The sequence below is a fragment of the Gigantopelta aegis genome, chromosome 4, assembly GCF_016097555.1.
Source record: "Gigantopelta aegis isolate Gae_Host chromosome 4, Gae_host_genome, whole genome shotgun sequence".
In the NCBI taxonomy this organism is placed as follows: domain Eukaryota; kingdom Metazoa; phylum Mollusca; class Gastropoda; order Neomphalida; family Peltospiridae; genus Gigantopelta; species Gigantopelta aegis.
In genome coordinates this window covers 113,077,439-113,100,790 of record NC_054702.1, presented here as the reverse complement: position 1 = coordinate 113,100,790, position 23,352 = coordinate 113,077,439, and the positions used below count along the sequence as shown (strand labels likewise).

General features: G+C 38.8%; 1 protein-coding gene across 1 annotated transcript; it reads left to right on the top strand.

Annotated features, from left to right (window-relative positions):
* Positions 1 to 4,659: 4,659 nt before the first annotated feature.
* Positions 4,660 to 23,346, top strand: LOC121371824 (organic cation transporter protein-like). The gene is made up of 10 exons (XM_041498000.1): positions 4,660 to 4,935; positions 10,906 to 11,152; positions 11,544 to 11,647; positions 12,927 to 13,081; positions 14,349 to 14,517; positions 15,841 to 16,056; positions 17,277 to 17,503; positions 18,191 to 18,372; positions 19,395 to 19,546; positions 20,399 to 23,346. The coding sequence occupies exons 1-10, from the start codon at positions 4,793 to 4,795 to the stop codon at positions 20,490 to 20,492; spliced, it is 1,689 nt and encodes a 562-aa protein (XP_041353934.1). The 5' UTR covers positions 4,660 to 4,792; the 3' UTR covers positions 20,493 to 23,346.
* Positions 23,347 to 23,352: the final 6 nt, after the last annotated feature.

Sequence of the window (23,352 nt, the reverse complement as noted above, 5' to 3'; positions counted from 1 at the left end):
TGAAAAGAATTTGAAAACATTCGGGATTATGCCGAGGGTATACGAAATGATTCGGGTGAATTACGAAGTATGCCGAAAACTAATTTCAATATAAAATTTTATATAAAATTCGTTTCAAGACAAAAACAACAACAAAACTAAAAAAAACCGTGATGGTATAGCCATAAAAAATCTGTTTATACTAGTATACAATCCAGAGTTTATTACTGCACTTTTCCCCCTTTTTTTCATTGTTGAAATAGACCAACAAGTTCGCCTATTGCATAAATAGTCTCACCCGATATTTTTAGAATTTGTATGCTCCCGAATAACGCTATAAAAGGTGAAGTGTAATTGGTCGATATTTAAATTGTTATTTATAGATGAAATGTCACCTGGACATGGGAGTCCACGCAATGCTGTTAGATCTACTGGTGAGACCAGTAGAGCTAATTTTATTCAGATTGGAGCCGCCAGGACCAAGTTCCGCTTCTAGGCCACCCACCCTAACTGGTGGTGATGACTGTGTCGAGCAAGTTACCTGAAAGAAACGTCAGCGGAGTAAAGGCGACATACTGGAGGTCCTATACCTAGACTATGATTCTGTCCATCACCCGGCTGAAGTAAGATACTACAGGCACTTGGTCACGAAGATACTACCGGCACTTGGTCACGAAGATACTACCGGCACTTGGTCACGAATATACTACCGGCACTTGGTCACGAAGATACTACCGGCACTTGGTCACGAAGATACTACAGGCACTTGGTCACGAAAATACTGCAGGTACTTATTCACGAAGATACTATAGACACTTGGTCACGAAGATACTATAGACACTTGGTCACGAAGATACTACATGCACTTGGTCACGAAGATACTACAGGCACTTGGTCACGAAGATACTATAGACACTTGGTCACGAAGATACTACAGGCACTTGGTCACGAATATACTAAAGACACTTGGTCACGAAGATACTATAGACACTTGGTGACGAAGATACTAAAGACACTTGGTGACGAAGATACTACAGACACTTGGTCACGAAGATACTACAGACACTTGGTCACGAAGATACTACATGCACTTGGTCACGAAGATACTATAGACACTTGGTCACGAAGGTACTATAGGCACGTGGTCACGAAGATACTACAGGCACGTGGTCATGAAGATACTATAGACACTTGGTCACGAAGATACTACAGACACTTGGTAACGAAGATACTACAGGCACTTGGTAACGAAGATATTACAGGCACTTGGTCACGAAGATACTACAGGCACTTGGTCACGAAGATACTATAGACACTTGGTCACGAAGATACTACAGACACTTGGTCACGAAGATACTACAGGCACTTGGTCACGAAGATACTCAGGTACGTGGTCACGAAGATACTACAGACACTTGGTCACGAAGATACTACAGGCACTTGGTCACGAATATACTATAGACACTTGGTCACGAAGATACTGCAGACACTTGGTCAGTAAGATACTGCAGACACTTGGTCACGAAGATACTATAGACACTTGGTCACGAAGATGCTGCAGGCACTTGGTCACGAAGATACTACAGACACTTGGTCACGAAGATACTGCAGGCACTTGGTCACGAAGATACTGCAGACACTTGGTCAGTAAGATACTGCAGACACTTGGTCACGAAGATACTGCAGACAGTTGGTCACGAAGATACTACAGACACTTGGTCACGAAGATACTGCAGGCACTTGGTCACGAAGATACTGTTGGTCACGAAGATACTACAGACACTTGGTCACGAAGATACTGCAGGCACTTGGTCACGAAGATACTGCAGACACTTGGTCACGAAGATACTACAGACAATTGGTCACGAAGATACTATAGGCACTTGGTCACGAAGATACTATAGACACTTGGTCACGAAGATACTGCAGACACTTGGTCAGTAAGATATTGCAGACACTTGGTCACGAAGATACTATAGACACTTGGTCACGAAGATACTGCAGGCACTTAGTCACGAAGATACTACAGACACTTGGTCACGAAGATACTGCAGGCACTTGGTCACGAAGATACTGTTGGTCACGAAGATATTACAGACACTTGGTCACGAAGATACTGCAGACACTTGGTCACAAAGATACTACAGACACTTGGTCACGAAGATACTACAGACAATTGGTCACGAAGATACTACAGGCACTTGGTCACGAAGATACTATAGACACTTGGTCACGAAGATACTGCAGACACTTGGTCACGAAGATACTATAGGCACTTGGTCACGAAGATACTGCAGACACTTGATCACGAAGATACTACAGACATCAAGAATCTCTGCGAACGGCCAAACACTAAGGCGCGCTGCTCTGTTGAGTACCAGTTTATCTCCCGACTCTTCCAGTGTGACAACAGTCCAGGGGTGCGTGATCGTATCACTGTCAAGAGAGGTGAAGTTTATCAACAGGCGATACTCGTTCTGGAGACGGACAGCCACACTACCCAGTGGGTCGTGAATGAGCTCCATTGTCCACATATCCAGACTGTAACCATACTCGGTTCACTGAATACACCTTTGATCGATACAATTATTAATCTGAAAACATTTATTTTAATGAAAACTTTATTCAGAACTTTTATTCAGGTTTAAGTGTTCAAATCTTAAGATAACTCCTATTATATTTTACGTCAATGAGCCAGTCAACTTTTTAACGCGAGCTAACATTCATTAAAGGTTCCAACATATTTCAGAAATTCTGTCTTGGGCATACCCTCAACGTTCTGCTCAATATGATGGTCCAGAAACAAACAGCTAAATTAACTAAAGAGGTGGGGGGTTTTTAATCGGCCTTTTCAGCCTTGGAAAGTGAAACCTGTTGTCAGCGTCCCCTGTGCAGTGAGACTACAAGTTACAAGAAACGGCCTGATGTGCAACACTCTGAAAATAAGCCGACTTTTGACTAATTCTAGCGTATTATAGTGGGAAGTTTGGGGACAAACACCTAAAATAAATGTTACCCTAAAACTAGAATATCATTAAATAAAGGCTTGTTTGCCTATTTCTGACAGCTCAGCCCCGTTTCACCAGAAGATGCTGGAATGTGTGTGCCGACATTATTGACCTAGAGGGTAACGACTGAAGTGAATCAACACGCAGGCTACTCACACCGATACAGACAAGTGAGAGAGCTCGATTCATTGCTTGTACAACACTACAGTTGCCATAAAACTATTGTAGATCATCTTACATTGTTTACTGTTCGTAGATAGGCCCTTTCAGAGCTTCTGGAAGACTCTCACTTTCAACTACAACACACTGTCTACATATGCAAAAATAAGACACTGTCCAATCATCCATCCACTCATCCGACTGCCCCCTCTCCCGCCCCCCTTCCCGCATGCATAATTATGCATAGCTAATATTTAATTTATAGATAAAATTCATGCAGATACTATGTTTTACTACAATTTCTTTAAAAAATTAAATTGGAAATTGCAAAAAGTAAATTTATGGATCAAAATATTAAAAAATCAAGCCATTAGTAGGTAAATCACAATTGGTCATGTCAGTATCTGAAAATTGTCTTCTTGAGACTTTATAGCAAACGACAGGGTATGTACTTTGTTCTGTTTCTTTTTTCTGTGTTACGTTTTCATAGTCACATTAGTTTCTTTCTTTCCTCTTTTCCCTTTGTTTTCCTGTTTCATTATTTTTGTTCCTTTATTTGTTGCTGTTTTTGTTCTTGTTACATTCTGGACTTTTTTTTTAACAGGACAGCGTGTCTGAGATATTTGTTTATACATACCAAACCATACCCTTACTCCAAGACGACAGACACAACGCATAAAATATGTTATGAAATAGCTGTTTACAATACGGACACCTTTAATCAGTAAAAGTGTTATCAAGTGCACAAGTCTACATCAGAACTAAAGCAGTACAGCTTAACACCGCGAGACCTGTACAAGCACACAAACATGTTATTCAAAATTCAGTTGAGAGATTTCTTAAGGAAGCATCATTTACATACCGTAAACCATCTGTTTATTGAAACATGATGCTGTTGGCAAGGCGTCGGCTCATGATGTGGATTCGAATTAAAAGTAAAGTTTGTTTTATTTAACGACGCCACTAGAGCACATTGATTTTTTATCTTATCATCGGCTATTGGACGTCAAACATATGGTTATTCTGACACTGTTTTTAGAGGAAACCCGCTGTCGCCACATAGGCTACTCTTTTTACGACAGGCAGCAAGGGATCTTTTATTTGCGCTTCCCACAGGCAGGATAGCACAAACCATGGCCTTTGTTGAACCAGTTATGGATCACTGGTCGGTGCAAGTGGTTTACACCTACCCATTGAGCCTTGCGGAGCACTCACTCAGGGTTTGGAGTCGGTATCTGGATTAAAAATCCCATGCCTCGACTGGGATCCGAACCCAGTATCTACCAGCCTGTAGACCGATGGCCTGCCACGACGGTCAACACTAATGCCAGTACTTGTCAGTGTTGGTTAATATCTAAACTAAATAAATAAATGAAGACTGCTAGTATACTACTAATATTAATAAAATGAACATGCAAACATGCCATGCTTTACAGTAAGGCTGTATTAAATGGGTTAGTTAAATACAAAGCCGTCGGACAAGCGATGTTTGGGAGTTGTCTTCGGAGTCACACCGTAGGCAGTCGTTGACAGGTGACTTGGAAGACATAGCGTCGAGAAAACAGACGTCTGCAAACAACTTACCGGGGACAGTCGAAGAATAAAATTAATTTAAGTTTTATTTTGTGTTGTGAATTGTGAAAACTATGAAGTTCGACAGTGTGTTTGAGTACATTGGGGAGTTTGGAACCTACCAGAAGCGGATCTATTTCCTAGTGTGTCTGCCCGCCATCTCCACCGCTATACAGATGTTGATGGCAGTTTTCATCCTCAATATTCCAGACCATAGGTAAATACCAAAGTTGTGAATTATCATACTATATGTTATACCATACCATACCATACCATACCCTATCATACCATACCTTTCATTTCATTTCAAGTTAGTTTCGTGCTTATATCCAACTAAGGTTCAAGCACGCTGCCCTGGTCATACACCTCTAATTGGGCTGTCTGTCCAAGACAGAGGGTTCGTTCTTAGTGAGAGAGAAGAAGGTGTAGTGGTCTTACATTTATCCATTGAGTCGTTAAAACTCGCTCTGGGTGGGAGCCGGTACTGGATGCGGACCCAGTGCCTACCAACCTGATGGCCGATGGCTTAACGACGACACCACCGCGGGCCGGTTGTACCATACCGTAACGTACCACATCGTACCGTATCGCACCGCACAGTACCGCACCATACCACATTACATCTTTTGACATACAATTTCAATTCTGTCACTATGCACACGTATATACGACATTCGGCATGTATAATATACATTTGATATCATTTGCAAAATATTAAAATCCTGGTTTAATTACTTTTCTAAATTATTAATCAATAAATGGGGGTACAGTTTTTGTCAGTTACAGTTATACTCATCATTAATTAAGTTTAAACATATCAACAGTTAAAGTTATACATATATCAATTAAAATTGTATCTATCGACAATTAAATTTATACCTTCATTGATTAAAGTTATACGATACCGACAGTTAAAGTTATAAACATCGCCAGTTAAAGTTATACATATCGACAATTAAATGTATACTATCATCAATGAAAGCTATACATATTGACAATTAAAGTTATACACATCATCAATTTATACATATCAACAGTTAAATTTATACCATCATTGCTTAAAAGTTATAGCCTACAGACAGTTAAAGTTATACATTAAAATTATTCACATCAGATTCGATATAAATAAACATCAGGTTAGGTATTAACGTTTGTCTATATGTCACTGTAATATTTAACGGTATGCACATCTGTAATGTCTTGTGCAGTCATGAATCATAAATCATCGATAAAACATACAAAATGTTAGAAAAAAAGAGAGAAGTTTTATGGTATATGTGCCGGAATCGTAACGCTACGGGCGTCATTTGTTGTATGGCACAACAAACCAAGTCAAGCCAAACGTCATGGTTTGCGTTCTAGACGTCAATCATGTCTTCTCCCGGCTATGACATAAAAAGTTATGAGCTTGTTTATGAGTGTGATCACATAATGTTAAAGAGACTGTCTTCAGTTTGCTGCTGTTGTAACCACGTTTCCGAACGACAACGTATTTGTAATCACTAAAATGATGTATGAAATGCATTTTCTGTTTTAGAAACCAGTTTCTGTATATACATGGTGCTTCTGATCGCCTGAATGTTTTCTAAAGTCGAGACTAGATTTTTACCTCCCAGTAAGTTCGTACGTACGACAAAAATGCATGTACTAGTTAGTAAACTGAAAATTTAGCTTCTACGAACATTAGGAGGACCAGAAACATGTTCAATACTAATATACAGACTGGTATTCTAAACAAGAAAATGTATTTAACGTGTCATTTTAGTTGTTAAAAGGCTCTATTAGTCAGAAACATTTTTCAATGGCAGCAAAATCAAAATGGTCCCTTTAAAATACTGACGGTTTCAAAAATTTCCTCAGAAAACGTTTAACATTAGTGCTTGGTAAACTAGGAAGGAACTCATTACCTTGCAAAAAGAGATAGAATACGTTGCTGACGATGACAGTGATGCTGATACTGTTGATGCTGATGATGATATTGATGATGACGACGACGATGCTGACGATGACGATGCTGACGATGTAGATGATGACGACGATGATGATGATGCTGCTGCTGCTGATGATGATGTTGATGATGATAATGATGCTGATGTTGCTGCTGATGAAGATGACGATGATGATGTTGATGCTGAGGATATTGATAATGGCGATGCTGCTGCTGATGATGATGATGACGACGACGACGATGACGATGATGATGATGATGTCATTTTTTAAAGTGTTTATAGTCTCAGTCAAATTAATCAAGGGCCAGTAGATATGTTTTCCATGTTCTTAAAGTAATAGTTTTAATAAGGATATAGATGACAGGTACAAACCAACATGCAACACTATTTAGCCGAATGAGCATTTCGGCAGTTTTCATAAATGTGCGGACAACTCACCGTGTCTGATATTTGCATATATCACCGGTCACCGGCCTCGGTGGCGTCGTGGCAGGCCATCGGTCTACAGGCTGGTAGGTACTGGGTTCGGATCCCAGTCGAGGCATGGGATTTTTAATCCAGATACCGACTCCAAACCCGCAAGGCTCAATGGGTAGGTGTAAACCACTTGCACCGACCAGTGATCCATATCTGGTTCAACAAAGGCCATGGTTTGTGCTATCCTGCCTGTGGGAAGCGCAAATAAAAGATCCCTTGCTGCCTGTCGTAAAAAGAGTAACCTATGTGGCGACAGCGGGTTTCCTCTAAAAACAGTGTCAGAATGACCATATGTTTGATGTCCAATAGCCGATGATAAGATAAAAAATCAATGTGCTCTAGTGGCGTCGTTAAATAAAACAAACTTTACTTTTTATATCACCGGTCAGAACTATAGTATTAGTAAATAATTACACACAAGACATATAAACAAACAAACAAAAGCCCAAACAACACCTTCTTTAATTTTGTTGAGTGTATTTAGCGTTCACCCCAGCCTAAGCTGTGAGTCAGGTAAAGGGTTAATTCGTCCATGAGACGACCCCTGACGTCATACCAGCTCTTCTTTTACCGATGAACTTTCATTTGATATCTCATGTGCACTTTGCTACAAACAAGACAAAGCATACCACGGATTTTAAAATACCAGTTGAGACGCAACAGTTGAAAGGGTCCATTTTGAATTTCGCTTTAGTGAAATATAGTGGGATTGACGAACACCTAAAGGCGACGCCATACTATACGAGTGTCTCATACGAGACCAGCCGAGTGTATAGTAACCGATGATATTGTAATGTTTACACTGCACATATATAGAGATCATTATACTATTTTGTATGTCGTTCTGACTTTTCGAAACGGGTGTCAGGATTCTTCTATTGTTCGAACGAGAGCGAATGTAATACAAGAATCCTGACATGAGTTTCGTAAAATCAATACGATTCACACGCCGATGTGCCTAATCTGCTCAATGTACATACACAAGTGTACAATATATACACATTCACACACTACCCAATGTACACATACAGGTATATAATGTACGCACGTACACACTAAGCAGTGTACACATAACTATAAAATGTAGTCACGTACACACACTAACCAATATACACACGAGTATACAATGCACTCACGTACACACTACGCAATGTACACACAAGTATACAATGTAGTCACGTACACACACTACCCAATGTACACACGAATATACAATGCACTTTTGTACCCAATGTACACACACAAGTATACAATGCACTCACGTACACACACTACCCAATGTACACACAAAAGTATACGATGTACTCACGTACATACACTACCCTAAGTACTCTTGAGTATACAATGTACTCACGTACACACTACCCAATGTACACAATGTAGTCACGTACACATTACCCAATGTACACACGAGTATATAATGTACTCACGTACACACTACCCAATGTACACAATGTAGCCACGTACACACTACCCAGTGTACACGCAAGCATATCATGTAGTCACGTACACACTACCCAATGTAAACACAAGTATAAATTGTACTCACGTCTACACACTATCAATGTAAACACAAGTATATAATGTACTCACGTATACACACTATCAATTTACACAAAAGTATATAATGTACTCACGTACACACACTATCAATGTATACACAAGCATATAATGTAGTCACGTACACACGACGCACAATCACAAAATGTACAAACACACACATACTTACACACATCGTACACACATACCTACACACACAAACACACACACACACACACACACACACACACACACACACACACACACGTACAATCACATGTTCATACATAAAATAGTAGGCCATTGGTACGTATTTATTGTAATTGAATTTAGTTATTCAGTGTATGATACGTCTATAATCTTGACTAAATAAGGAATAGTAGAATTTCATCGAATGTTCGTATCAGTTTAAGTTGAGGTGAGTATATTTCTTCCAACGTTTCACCTGCCCAAGTAGCCCATAGTCCGAGCCGCATCTAGTGGCTTAACAACTGACCGTACTTTCCAGGTCAGTGCTGCTATCACGTGACTGTGTGTTTACCTTGCCAGGTGGAGGGGGTGGACATTGACTTTATTGGGGGATACCCACACTGGTGTGTGTGTATGTGAGGAGGGGGGAGGGGGAGCATACACACTGTCTACGAGTCTGATTACTGGGAGGCAGGCACATATATAAAAGGTGAGGGTAAGAGTATCCCGAGTACTCTGACTGTAAGAGAGATAGACAAATTGGACGTTGGAATAACATACTCATAGAAGATAGAATTTGCATATTATGTAATGTTATGGACATTGACGACGAGTTCCATTATCTTTTTATTTGCCATTTTTTCCATAATTCAAGAGTCCAGTTGCTACACCCATATTATTATACGCGACCAAGTACTTATACATTTAGAGAACTAATGGAGAATAAACGAATTAGTACCCTAAAGAAATTATCATATTTCATAAATATAATAACTAACGAATTCAAACGCCCTTGACTATAAACACCATCAAAACCAAACATATTTAACAAAATATTATCATTATCCACTGCACCATATACACGTTTAATAATCTATTCGTTTATATGTACTTGGATACCCGTATATCTGTATTATTACATAATATATTTATGTGCGTGATTGTAGGTGTTTGTATATGCATTTGTGAATGTATTGCAATTAATGTATTTACTGTCTACCATCGTGTCACGTGTATATAACAAAATGTTTATGTATATATTCCTCCTATGCCGTTGTGTAACGGCCCGAGTGTAAATAAAGTCGTCTTGTCTTGTCTTGACGGACATTTAGACGGTTATGACGCTCTCATTAGAGTCAGAGACCAAGCTGTGTAAGGACTAACAACCGTCCAAATGTCCGTCTAGCTCTCTTACAGTTAGAGTAATCGGGTTAGGGTAAGAGATATGACTGTGGAATGATGGCCCCCATGGCTTCCTCCAGCTACGCCAGGGGTAGATTTAATTTATTTAAATTAATTTACAGTATCGGGTCGCATGCACACCCAGACACGCACTTACTAACGCACGCACCAGTTAGACTAATCAAACTTGTCAGACGAACTTAAGCGGGTCACAGTCTGACTGGCGACAGATCTTACCGACTCTCTACCTTGGAGGCATTAGTTATAGATCTGATAACAGCCAACATTCGTTATAGATCTGATAACAACCAACATTGGTTATAGATCTGATAACAGCGAACATTCTTTATAGACCTGAAAGAAGTCAACATTCGTTATAGACCTGATAACAGCCAACATTCGTTATAGATCTGATAATAGTCAACATTCGTTATAGATCTGATATCAGCCAACATTCGTTATAGATCTGATAACAGTCAACATTCGTTATAGATCTGATAACAGACAACATTCGTTATAGATCTGATATCAGCCAACATTCGTTAGTAGATCTGATAACAGCTACCATTCCTTAGTAGAGTCAACTTAAGTGGACGCCATTCCGTACCCAGATGATGAACAGCCAGGTAGAGTTCCTTAATATTTGTTAATCTACTGGAAGGTTATTCCAGAGATGTCTTATTAGTGTACTAAAACGTCATTTGAATATATAACCTTTTTTTTCTTCAGATCTATGTTAACGAATAGTTCCAAGGAGGAATAACAGTAGGATATGATTTTAATGGAATTTCGTTTGTAGCATATTCATATTTGTCACTGAAACTCTTTTTTCTTCCTCTTTTTTTGTTAAGATGTGGTATTCCTGGAGTTAAGAACGACACGTTCGCGAGCCAGGGTCCGGTCCACGACTCCCTCCTCAACTACACCATCCCGTGGATGAAGGACGGCAACGGGGATCCGATCCGCGCTTCCTGTGAGCGATATTCAGAAAACCTCACGAGCACTTCGTCCAAATCTGTGGTCTGGAACTCGAGTCGGACCGGGTGTACGTACTGGGTATACGACAAATCCGTGTTTAAAGAGACGTTCGTAACAGAGGTAAGTACTGATTTATAATGTACCCATCAGGGAACTTTTTGTTTTCAAAATTTTGATATGCGATTACTAATTTTTTGTAGCATTTTTTTTAAACGTATAGTATGATAAATTAAATGTGAACAGACAATTTTTAAATAACTTTTATATGATTTATTTGATTCTGTGGTCTTGTGAACCAGTATTGATCTTCTTTTGTGGTTTAGAGAACTAACACTGGTCTAATTATGTGTTCTAAAGGACAAATATTAATCTAAAGTACGCTGGAGAGAGAGAGAGAGAGAGAGAGAGAGAGAGAGAGAGAGAGAGAGAGAGAGAGAGAGAGAGAGAGAGAGAGAGAGAGAGAGAGAGAGAGAGACTGACTTAGTTTAATGACTACGTATTTGTATTTCAGCTAAACTTGGTATGTAACCAGAAGGAACTGCGGTCTCACGCCAACATGGTTCTGATGGGCGGTATTTTGTTTGGCGCTCTCGGTCTCGGTCTACTTTCTGACGCGTACGTTCGTCTGTCTGTCTTATAGATAGATTACAGGGGATACACACTGAGTGCTCACTTTCTAGATTTGCAATGCTCAAGCGAATTGCATGTCGGGTCAATAATAGACGAATATGGTGTGCGGAATACAGTATTTATTACAACCAAGCTGACGATAAGTCATTTGTGAACATGGCAGTTATGTGGATTGTACTGGGCATTGATTTTCGACACTACTTCGGCATTACCCGAATCTGTGCATTTATCTTATGTACACCCTACCTCTCATAGACATCAACATAAGTGTGATTTTTAAAATATTGACTATGATCCAGTTCAATTATATCTCCCCTCTGTTGTCTCCTAAACAAGGGCTGTAAGACAGACATTATCACAATAATTCAGAGCGAGATTAACAAATATTTTGTATTTGTTAAAAGGTGGTAGCACATTTGTAAAGCGCTTGCCTGATGCGCGATTAGTCTAGGAGCAATCCCCGTCAGTGGGCCCAATGGACTATTTCTCGTTCTAGCCAATACACCACGACAGGTATATCAAAGGCCGTGGTATGTGCTAACCTTACTCTAGGATGTGCATATAAATGATACCTTGCTATTAATGAAAACAATAAAGCAAGTTTTCTCTCTAAGACTATATATAGAGAATAATACATGTGGCCGTTAGATATCATTTATCTTATAACGAGTTTTTAAAAAGAACGAGTTGTAAAATAATGGTATCTAACGAACACGAGTGTATATTTCTATTTCTTACATATTCTCAAAAACCAGGTTTTAAGGAAATTTTAACATCTTTTTTACTAAAAATTATTTACAGACTTCGTCTGAGTCACTGAGTGACTGATAACACTTTTATTTCACTGATATTTTAAGATATTTCACGAAATGTTATATAATAAATTGTTTCCCTGGTCTGATCACAGTTTGATTTCGATAGGTAGTTGAGTCATTGTGTGTTTCGTGAATCTGACTCTATCAGCTGTTTACACTTTTGTATTGATAATCTTATAATGTTTGTATTGTTGTTGTTCGTCTTATACCTGTGTTTAACATACAATCGCCAATCTGACTTTCGTGCTAGAGTATCGTCATTCCTTCCTTTGTTCATTCCAAAACGGGTATCTTCCTTTGGTAAACAGAAAACAGATGTCATTCGAATTTACATGGAGGATATATAGTTTAGAACGTTTAAAATGCATACAGTGTGCTATTTACATACAGTGCTTACTGTTACCTGCGATTGAGTGATTATTGTATTATTGTTACCTGCTGTTTTCCAGAGTTGGTCGGAAGGTCGCCTTCATGATGTCTGTCGTCGTGCACGCTGGCGTCTGTATCGGGACGTCGTTCGTCACCAACTTCTACGTCTTCGTGGCTCTGAGGTTTTTCGTTGGCGCTTCGAACGCCGGCCTCTTCATGGGAGCTTTTGTCATAGGTCAGCTGGTAGCGGCAAAGCGCTGAACTAATATACAATAGGCAGACGCGATTTCAGAAGGAAGGTTCCCCAATCCAGTTTTTAGCAGATCATATTATAATACATTTATTTATTTTAGTATGGGACATATTGGTCGGCTTGGTGTTTCTGGAGAATATGTCCATGTATATAATGCATCACAGAGTACTTTTTAATAAGTGTAAGAATCCCATTTATTATAGACATAGCAACGAAATATATAAATCTACAGAAACCATAAAAGTGATATCCGGTGAAAAGTAATATTTTCACTGTATTTTAGCTAGTGAAAATATAGAAATCGTATTTACTTTTTTGGTTGTAAAAGTTCATGATTAAATTATTTCTTTTTGTCTCGCTTTTGTGGGGGTTTTTTTATGATCGCTTTATCAGGTATGTTTGCACAGCAGTATTATTAAATAAATGTTAATTTAATAATTAAATAAAAATTAATTTTATTCAAATTTCTTTTAAAAGTCTATTGTCAAGTAAATTTTCTGGAAAAGTTCCATCTCATGAAATATATATGGTGTTACGTGTTTTCGATAGGATAAGCGAAAGATATTAACAAAAAGCGAAATATATTATCAAAAATTAGGAAAGATGTTTATAATAAATAGACCATTTCATGGTGGTTTTTCAAATACGATTTTTATGTCAACTCATGATGTGTGAAAACCATATGTTCACTCATTGCTTCGCAATTCGTAAAAATATGGTTTTCACACATCCATTTCGTGAAAATATGGTTTTCACACATAAAAATCGTATTCGAAAAAATCCATGAAATAGCCTCTATATATAATGCATAACAGTGTACTTAAAAAAACCCAGAGTGTAATAACTATTTTAAAACGTTGCCACCCTCCCCGAATACTATTGATGCCTTTGGTTAAATATTGCACCCTCCCTACAGAAATCCTGCATCCACCCCTGAATAAGTTGTAGGATTGATAACCCTTGTCGGGTGAAAGTCTTTTTTCTACCCGCCCTACCCCTAGTGCACGACTAGGGTATCAAAAGTCGTAGTGTGTGCTGTCTTGTCAGTTGGAAAATGCTTACAAAAGATTCTTTGCGGCTATTATTTGGAAGAATTAGATTGTGACAAAGACTTTTCCATCTATATGGACCATGTCATAGTCTAAAATTTGCTGAGGTGTCTTTAAACAAACATTCATTTTCTTGCAGTACATATTAAAGGAATCTTTCCACAAACTTAAGATATTACTCCACTTGTGGGTTTTTTCAGGAATGGAGCTTGTCGGACCATCCAAACGAACGTTCGCCGGAATCGTCATAGAAATATTTTGGTGTCTTGGTCTGTTTATTCTTGGAGGCGTGGCTTACGCTCTTCGTGATTGGCACCATCTCCAGCTGGCATGCTCAGTGCCAACCGTCCTGTTCTTCTCGTATTACTGGTTAGTTTCGACCACCATAGATTTCTGTTTTTAAGAAAGAAAAAAAAAAGAGACAAAAGAACACCAAGAAAGAAAATAAGAAGAAATCAATAACAACATATTATAATGTGTTACTAATCAGATCACACGTTTTTACAAACAAATGTTTAATTTTACGTTATAAGAATCTAATATGTCTTCATGGTTATGAGCTGGTGTTTAAAAAAACCACCCAGTAAATGTATTTTTTAGTGCACTTCGGTCTTTGTATGTATTTAACGGTACAAACCTAAGTGAATAAAGAGAGTATATTTATTTTTCTTTATTTTTCCCTTCTCACATGTTAATATAATAAATTACATGTCAAGTCAGCAACTATTCAATCCATACGGATAGGTGGGACCCACGAGGTGTTAAATTATCTAAGACTGTCTTTGAGTATGACCTAGATTAAAAATAACACAATCTAATTAAAATTAGCTCCACTATTACATGTGGATCTAACACCAGCCAGTTGAAGCTCATGTCCACCAATCAAAACCTTATTTGCAGAATCCTGCCAGTGATTTAAAAATAATTTGAAAACATTCCGAATTATCTTGAGGGTATACGACATGTTTCATGTGAATTACGAATGCCTTATTTAGACCAGTAGAACTAATTTTAATCGGATTGCTAACAACACTGCGTAGTCCCCAATGTCCAAGTAACATTTCGTCTGTAATAAATAATTTAAATATTGACCAATCACACTTCGCCTTTTAAAACGTTATTTGGGAGCATACAAATTCTAAAAATATCGGGCGAGTCTATTTTAGTGGCCGCAGTACAGCGAACCATACCAATACGCTGATGGGTTATCAGTGTTCACTTTTACATTAAAAATTATTTATTTATTTATAAAAAAAACAACTAAATCAGTCTTCAGTTTTACATTACAAATTATTTATTTTATAAAATAAAACATGTTTTAAGGCATTCGTAATTCACACGAAACATGTCGTATACCCTCAGGATAATTCGGAATGTTTTCAAATTATTTTTAAATTACTGGCAGGATTCTGCAAGTAAGGTTTTGATTGGTGGACATGAGCTCCAACTGGCTGGTGTTAGATCCACATGTAATAGTGGAGCTAATTTTAATTAGATTGAAAATAACATTTACTGAACTTCGAAGAATGCCGGCCACGAGATCACAACAGATGAGTGTGCAAAGGCTTAATTATAAAAAATATATTCATATTTAACTAACGATTGTCTTTATGTTTACCCACAGCTAAATGTTGGCCATGTAGTGCTAAACTATATGTGATAAAATAGTTAAAATAATTTATATTTATCTAGGCTGATTCCCGAATCGCCAAGATGGCTGCTCTCGAAAGGGCGTTACGCCGAAGCAGAAGCCATCATTCAGAAAGCAGCTCAAGTGAACGGAGTAAAACTGCCAGACAAACTGTTTGACAAAGACACTTTGGATGAAAATAAGTCAGAAGCCAAAATATGGGAAATGTTCACCTCTCCCAAATTACTCATCCGAAGTTTAATAATATTTATAAACTGGTAGGTTACAACAAGGTATCGTTAAACTGGTGGGTTGCAACACTATTAACCTGTTTTAACAACAGGTTTTCCCAAATTACTCAACCGAAAGTTAATAATAAAAAAATGGTGGGTTGTAACACTATAAAACTGTTTTTAACATGTTTTCCCAAATTACTCATCCGAAGTTTAATAATACATGTACTGTGTTTTTAAAATGATTTGCAACACTATAAAACTGTTTTGAACAACAGGTTTTCCCAAATTACTCATGAATCCGAAGTTTAATAATATATTTTTTTAAAACGTTCGGTTCCAACTCTATATAAAAAAAAATTAACATGCGTTTCCAAATTACTCATCCGAAGTTTAATATATATTGTTTAAAGTGGTAGGTTCCAATACTATAAAACTGTTTTCCTAAATTACTAATCCGAAGTTTAATAATATTTTAAGAATTGTGGGTTGCAACGCTATTAATAGTAAAATACTAAGTCATGTATATTATACACTGAGTTAACTGTGTGTACATTGTTGATTTAACATATTAGTTATAATATATTCAGTTAGAACCACACGTTTTCCCGTAATAACCGGATTTGATATGTATTATCCTGTTTGTGAAAATGTGCATACAAAATATGCCTTGCTGCTATTCTGTAGGAGTAACCTATACATGGTGGCAGCAGGTTTCTTCTCAATCTAGACCAAGTGTCACTTTGACTACATACGCTTTACCAGACACCAGATAGCCGTGATTTATAATGTACTAAGATGTCAAACATTTGGTAATTATGACACGTAGTCATCAGAGGAAACCCGCTACAGTTTTTTCTAATTCAACAAGGGATCTTTTATATGCACTTTGCCACAGACAGGAAAGTACATACCACGGCCTTTGACCAGTTGTGGTGCACTGGTTGGAACAAGAAAACGTCTTTCCTTATTCACAATAAAAAACATTATAAAAGGTGTAGGTCTACTTTTGATTGGTCCCAGCGCTCCTCACTGCTACATTGACACCGTATATCATTGTTGCTTCGACAATGACATATTGATTAAACATATTTCGGCAGTACAGATATTAAACCTATTTCGGCGGTACAGATATACAGACATACAGACAGACACAGATACTCTAAAGATATTCATGATTCACACAGTAATTAGAATGTTTCAGCATGCGACAAGGATTTGATTTACACCTGACAACATGTTCTGTTTTGTTTGTTCGATTCTAGGTTGGTCGTCAGCATGGTTTACTACGGCCTGGGTCTGAACGTCGGCAACCTCGGCGGCGACGTGTTTCTCAACTTCACAATCGCCAACATCGTCGAGCTGGTCTCCTATTTCCTGTGTATTGCACTGCTCGACCGTGTCGGCCGGAAGTTGCTGCATTGTGGAAGCATGTTGCTAGGCGGTGTCGCGTGCCTTGCTACCCTGTTTCCTGTAATATATGGCACTTCCGGTACGTATATTCAGTAGTATCACTCATTCTAGTACACAGATAAATAACTACTAGGCACCAAAGCGTCTGGATCATTTCGAAATATTTGTGTTCGTTTATCCAACTACGATTCTCTAGCACACTGTGACCGTGTCTTGGGCACACGTCGTGTTTAATTGAGTTATCTGTTCAGGACATTGTTAATGAGAGAGAAATTGCTGGTAGGTAAACTCCAGTTTGGACTACTACAAACATTAGATTGCAATGAAACATTGAATATACAGACACTGTACTTTGAGTTGTTACAGGGGCTCTGTTAGACAGAACATTGTCACAGTGGCAGCAGTCTCAACGACAAAACCAGACAGAACATTGTCACAGTGACAGCAGTCTCAACGACAAAACCAGACAGAACATTGACACAGTGACAGCAGTCTCAACGACAAAACCGTTATCAATAGGTGATCAAGACCGTATTACTGCACAATACAAAACAAAATGAGCATTTGGCAAAATAGTGGTTGATTCCATAAATCTCTATCTAGTGTCTCGTCTATAGGACAGTCTCTTTAAGAATTAGACCAAGGACATGATATAACATGCAATATCGACACTTTTTTAATGTGAGACTGCGCTCTATTGGGTTGTCATCTTTAAGCATAACGATTGTGAGTTTTTCTTTCTGGTTTATGAACGTGCTTGTTTCAGGTCACGAGTGGATCACGATCACTCTGTCCATGATCGGCAAACTCGGGGCATCAGCTGCATTCGCCATTATTTATGTATTTGCTGCGGAACTGTTCCCAACAGTTGTAAGGAATTCTGGGATGGGTGCCAGTTCTTTCTGTGCTCGAATCGGCGGGATGGCGTCACCGTACATAGCGGATTTAGTAAGGAATACATTATATTATTACCACAGCAATATACAAAAATTATTACACACACACACACACACACACACATATATATATATATATATATATATATATATATATATATATATATATATATATAGAACAGTGTTAGATAGCTTAGTGTCCTCTAGCGTTATTATAGGCTTTTTATATGTGAGAATAACACTAGAGATGACTGTGTGTAATACTTCGGCAATCGTCGACGACCAAATGGTAGCCAACTATTGTGTCTGAAATACGCATCTGTTCGTAAATCTGATGTCACAGACCTTAGTTCGATTATTGCCGAGTAGACCACTAAACATTAGCGCGGCACTCGAGTCACGCCTCCACACGCTTTGTTCTACGTCAGCACAACAATGGAGTTTCACAAAGGGCCGTCGGGTTTCTCTTCGTCTAGTATCGATACCGGTTACCAACATGTAAGTTTAATGCCATGATTCGACTCAGCAATAAACGAACTAAAGGTCTGTGGCATCAGATTTAGGAAAACAATACGTATTTCAGACACAGTAGCTGGCTACCATTTGGTCGTCAATGATTGCCGAAGTATTACACACAATCATCTCTAGCGTTAATCTCACATATAATAGAATAACGCTAGAGGACACTCGAGCTATGCGTTAGAACGCTCGCCTGAGGTCTAATGGGTCGCCCTAGATGGTATGTACTGTTATGTCTATGGGGAAGTGAATATCAAAATTCCCTTGTTGCCGTTTGGATAGGAATAACCTACGTGGAGCTAGCGGGTTTGCTCTCTTCTCTCGACCAAGTTTCCAAACAAGCACGTGTTAAATTCCAAATAGCTGTTGTTCAAAATGTGCTCAAGTGTCTTTAAACAAATAGTCCTTTGCTTTCGGTATTAAACAAACAATCTCCTTTGAACTAATACCATTTATGGCACCCAATAGCCGATGCGTATTTTGGTTTGTGCTGGGGTGTCGTTAAACATTAATGCATTCATTCCTTTGAACTAAAGTTGTTGTTTTTTCTCTCAGGGAACTCTGGTTGACGGTGAATTCAGTAAAGCTCTGCCTTTAATAGTGTTTGGTGGATCCGCCATCTTCGCGGGTATCCTGTCTCTATGGCTACCAGAAACACTGGACAGAGTTCTACCCGAAACCATAGACGACGCCAAGAACTTCGGAAAGTGAGTAACTAGAAAATGGATAAATATATATATGTATATAAATACCAACCAACCAACCAACCAACTTACCTACCTACCTACCTACCAACCAACCAACCAACCAAACAACCTACCAACCAACCTACCAACAACCAACCAACCTACCAACCTACTAAGCTACCAACCAACTACACAAAGAAACAAACAGAAAAAACTCACCTACAACCCCCCCCCTCCTCCCCCCCAAAAAAAACAACAACAAAAAAACCCACTAATAAAACAACAAAGCAAAAACCATCAGTAAATAAAATATAATTAGATGGGTAAACAGATAAATGAAACAGACTGATCAATAAAAACTAACCACTGTGGCTTTATAGACAACGTGTTGCTCCTTCAATAGCTTCACAGCTGAGAGGCACATTAGGGTGTTGGAGAGCTGACCAATAAAAACTAACCACTGTGGCTTTTATAGACAACGTGTTGCTCCTTCATAGCTTCACAGCTAACTGGGAGGCACATTAGGGGGTGTTGGAGAGCTGCCCAATACAAACTAACCACTATGGCTTTATAGACAACGTGTTTCTCCTTCATAGCTTCACAACTAACTGGGAGGCACATTAGGGTATTGGAGAGCTGATCACGAGGGAGGTAATTATATTACATACCCACCACTCACAACGTAACAAATTTATTTAAACTAAAAACAAATGTGGCAAACTTGCCAAGTATGAAATAATGATTATGGTGCCACAGGTATCGTCCTCACTCCATCCCAATCCCGATCCCCATCCTCCAGTGTAATCAGTTATATAACAGTCTTTAATAGTTCCCAGTCAATAATTAGTAATGTTATGTATTTTTCTTTTGCAGACGGAATACAGGACGCTCGTACGAAATGAACATTAACACCCCTAGTGAGGAGACAGACGGCAAATGGAACCCGTGTTTTGACGAGCGGTTGTAGATGTTAGCTTACCACATGACTTAACACAGCTCGAGGCGTTTCGTAATTAATGCAGTCAGTGTATCAGTTAATCAGATGTTTGTTGTTATTTCAGCCAATCTGGTGCCGTCTGTACAGATACTGCATGGGAGTCGGGTTTAATGAGGGCCATAGTGTCGTAGAAAAACAGGAAAAGGGGCCATTTTTAGTTTAAAACAGCCCTTTTTGTGTAACGGGAGAAGCCACCACAATAACACCACCATGCTTTGATAGTCTTATCACTGCCCCTAGTTGTGTTAAACTTAAAATCGAATTTAAAATCGACGAAATACAGTGAACATCGTTATATCGATGTTGAAGAGACTAAACCAAATAATTCGAGATAACGATATTGTCGAGATAAACGTAACAATCAGTGAAAATTCTGCCATGGTAGAATTTCTCGACCTCAAGATAACATGAAGTGACGAGTTAACAGAGGTCGAGATAGCGACGTTTGATAGTATTTTAATTACAGTTGTTTTGTAAATATTTCTTTCTTAGCATCATAACAAGCAGATATAATTTTACTACTGCGGCCAGTGGTGTGGATTTGCTGTATATACATTATTGTGCATACCCATGTTGTTTATTGTTTGTTCATGTTAACTCGATACAGCGTTCGCTTGGGGGGCTTGGGTTGTACGATCGAACCCCTTCAGTGGACCGATTCTCGTATTAGCTTTTCCCCCCATCCCAGCTTGTCTCTACGACTGGTATATCAAAGGCCGTGATATGTGCTGTCCTCTTTGTAGGAAAGTGCATAATAAAGGTCCCATGCTACTAATGGAAATATGTAACGGGTTTTCTCTGAGACTACAGGACTAAATTGCCAAATGTCCGATGATTAATAAATCAATGTGCTATAGCGGTGTCGTTAAACAAAACAAACTTTTAAGTGAATAGTAAACACATAGTGGAGATTGCGAGGACTCAGTGAAGTGGAATCGATCCAGTGTCCTCCTGTATGACAACATGGAGGTTTGTCATTGTTATTATTCACGTCACCTCGCAGTAAAGTTATCACAACATCATCTGTAAGCTGTTATAACCCAGTACACACTGTCAGTGAAACGTATTTAGGGTGTATCAATATTTATACAGCGTTTTCTTCTATCAAGAGTTTGGATCTAGCCCAGATGGTAGAGCGCTCGTCTGGGGTTCTTGGCTAGAAATATCGAAGCCCCTCGGTCGACCTACTTACTGATTGTTTTCCCCGTCCCAACTAGTACCCCACGACTGATATATCAAAAACCGTGACATGTGCCTTCCTGTCTGTGCAAAAGTGCATATAATGCTAGTATCAGACTACCAACTGCTACGACGAAGTTGGCCAAATCGCCGATCTTTCGACTTCTACGACTGTCCAGTTGCTAGTCTGAGCGCACTTACAACTCGATTGTCGTCATATACAAGTTCTACGACTGTCCAGATACTAGTCTGAGCACACGTACAACTCGATTGTCGTCATATACAAGTTCTACGACTGTCCAGTTGCTAGTCTGAGCACACTTACAACTCGATTGTCGTCATATACAAGTTCTACGACTGTCCAGATGCTAGTCTGAGCACACGTACAACTCGATTGTCGTCATATACAAGTTCTACGACTGTCCAGATGCTAGTCTGAGCACACGTACAACTCGATTGTCGTCATATACAAGTTCTACGACTGTCCAGTTGCTAGTCTGAGCACACGTACAACTCGATTGTCGTCATATACAAGTTCTACGACTGTCCAGTTGCTAGTCTGAGCACACGTACAACTCGATTGTCGTCATATACAAGTTCTACGACTGTCCAGATGCTAGTCTGAGCACACGTACAACTCGATTGTCGTCATATACAAGTTCTACGACTGTCCAGTTGCTAGTCTGAGCACACGTACAACTCGATTGTCGTCATATACAAGTTCTACGACTGTCCAGATGATAGTCTGAGCACACGTACAACTCGATTGTCGTCATATACAAGTTCTACGACTGTCCAGATGATAGTCTGAGCACACGTACAACTCGATTGTCGTCATATACAAGTTCTACGACTGTCCAGTTGCTAGTCTGAGCGCACCCGTCTAAGTTGGGAGTGGGGAAAATTACAACGCAACTGTCATGGCAGTTGATTGTCTGAGCGTATCATGAAAAATCCTGTGTTGCTAATGAAAAAATGTAGCGGGTTTCCTTTGAGGACTTCGTGTCACAATTACCAAATGTTTGACATCCAGCAGCTGATGATGGCTGTAAAGCCATTGGACATAAAACATAAATATAAAATAGACAAATAATTAAAAATAATAATAATAAAATATGTTATATAGCTTTAGAGAGACAGAAATGTTTGGTCTAGCAGTACTAGCTGGCCCTATTAGTATTTGAATTATCTTTATTAACCTAGGATACGGTAATCAAGTATAAAGAAATTACTTCAGTACTTGAGCAGGAATTTGGATTTCAAAATCCTTAAACCGAAAGTATAATTTGATATTCAGTTTAAGCCAATGATCCCCACCCAGCCTGACTAACAGATTATTAAATATACTGACGAGGGACTGTTTGGCATTCATACATAGGCATCAAAAGATACCAGTAACGGAGGAAGGGAAGGGTTGGGTTGGGTCAAATCGTCAATTATACTTCAGTGTGTTTCTTGCTGTCCTAATTATAGATTCTAAAAGTTCATTTTTCTTCCTTTACTTCGGCTGGGAAGAGCAAAAAGTTAAAGTGTGTTTTGTTTAACGATACCACTAGAACATATTAATGCATTAATCATTGGCTGTTGGATGTCAAACAGTTGGTAAGTTTTTATTTATAGTCTTAGAGAGGAAGCCCGCTACATTTTTCCA

Excerpts from the sequence above, each read along its gene's own strand:
- LOC121371824 (XM_041498000.1), top strand. The coding sequence starts at position 4,793 with ATGAAGTTCGACAGTGTGTTTGAGTACATTGGGGAGTTTGGAACCTAC. Across the intron at positions 18,373-19,394 it reads CACCGTACATAGCGGATTTA|GGAACTCTGGTTGACGGTGA; the intron begins GTAAGGAATACA and ends TTTTTCTCTCAG. Across the intron at positions 19,547-20,398 it reads GACGCCAAGAACTTCGGAAA|ACGGAATACAGGACGCTCGT; the intron begins GTGAGTAACTAG and ends TTTCTTTTGCAG.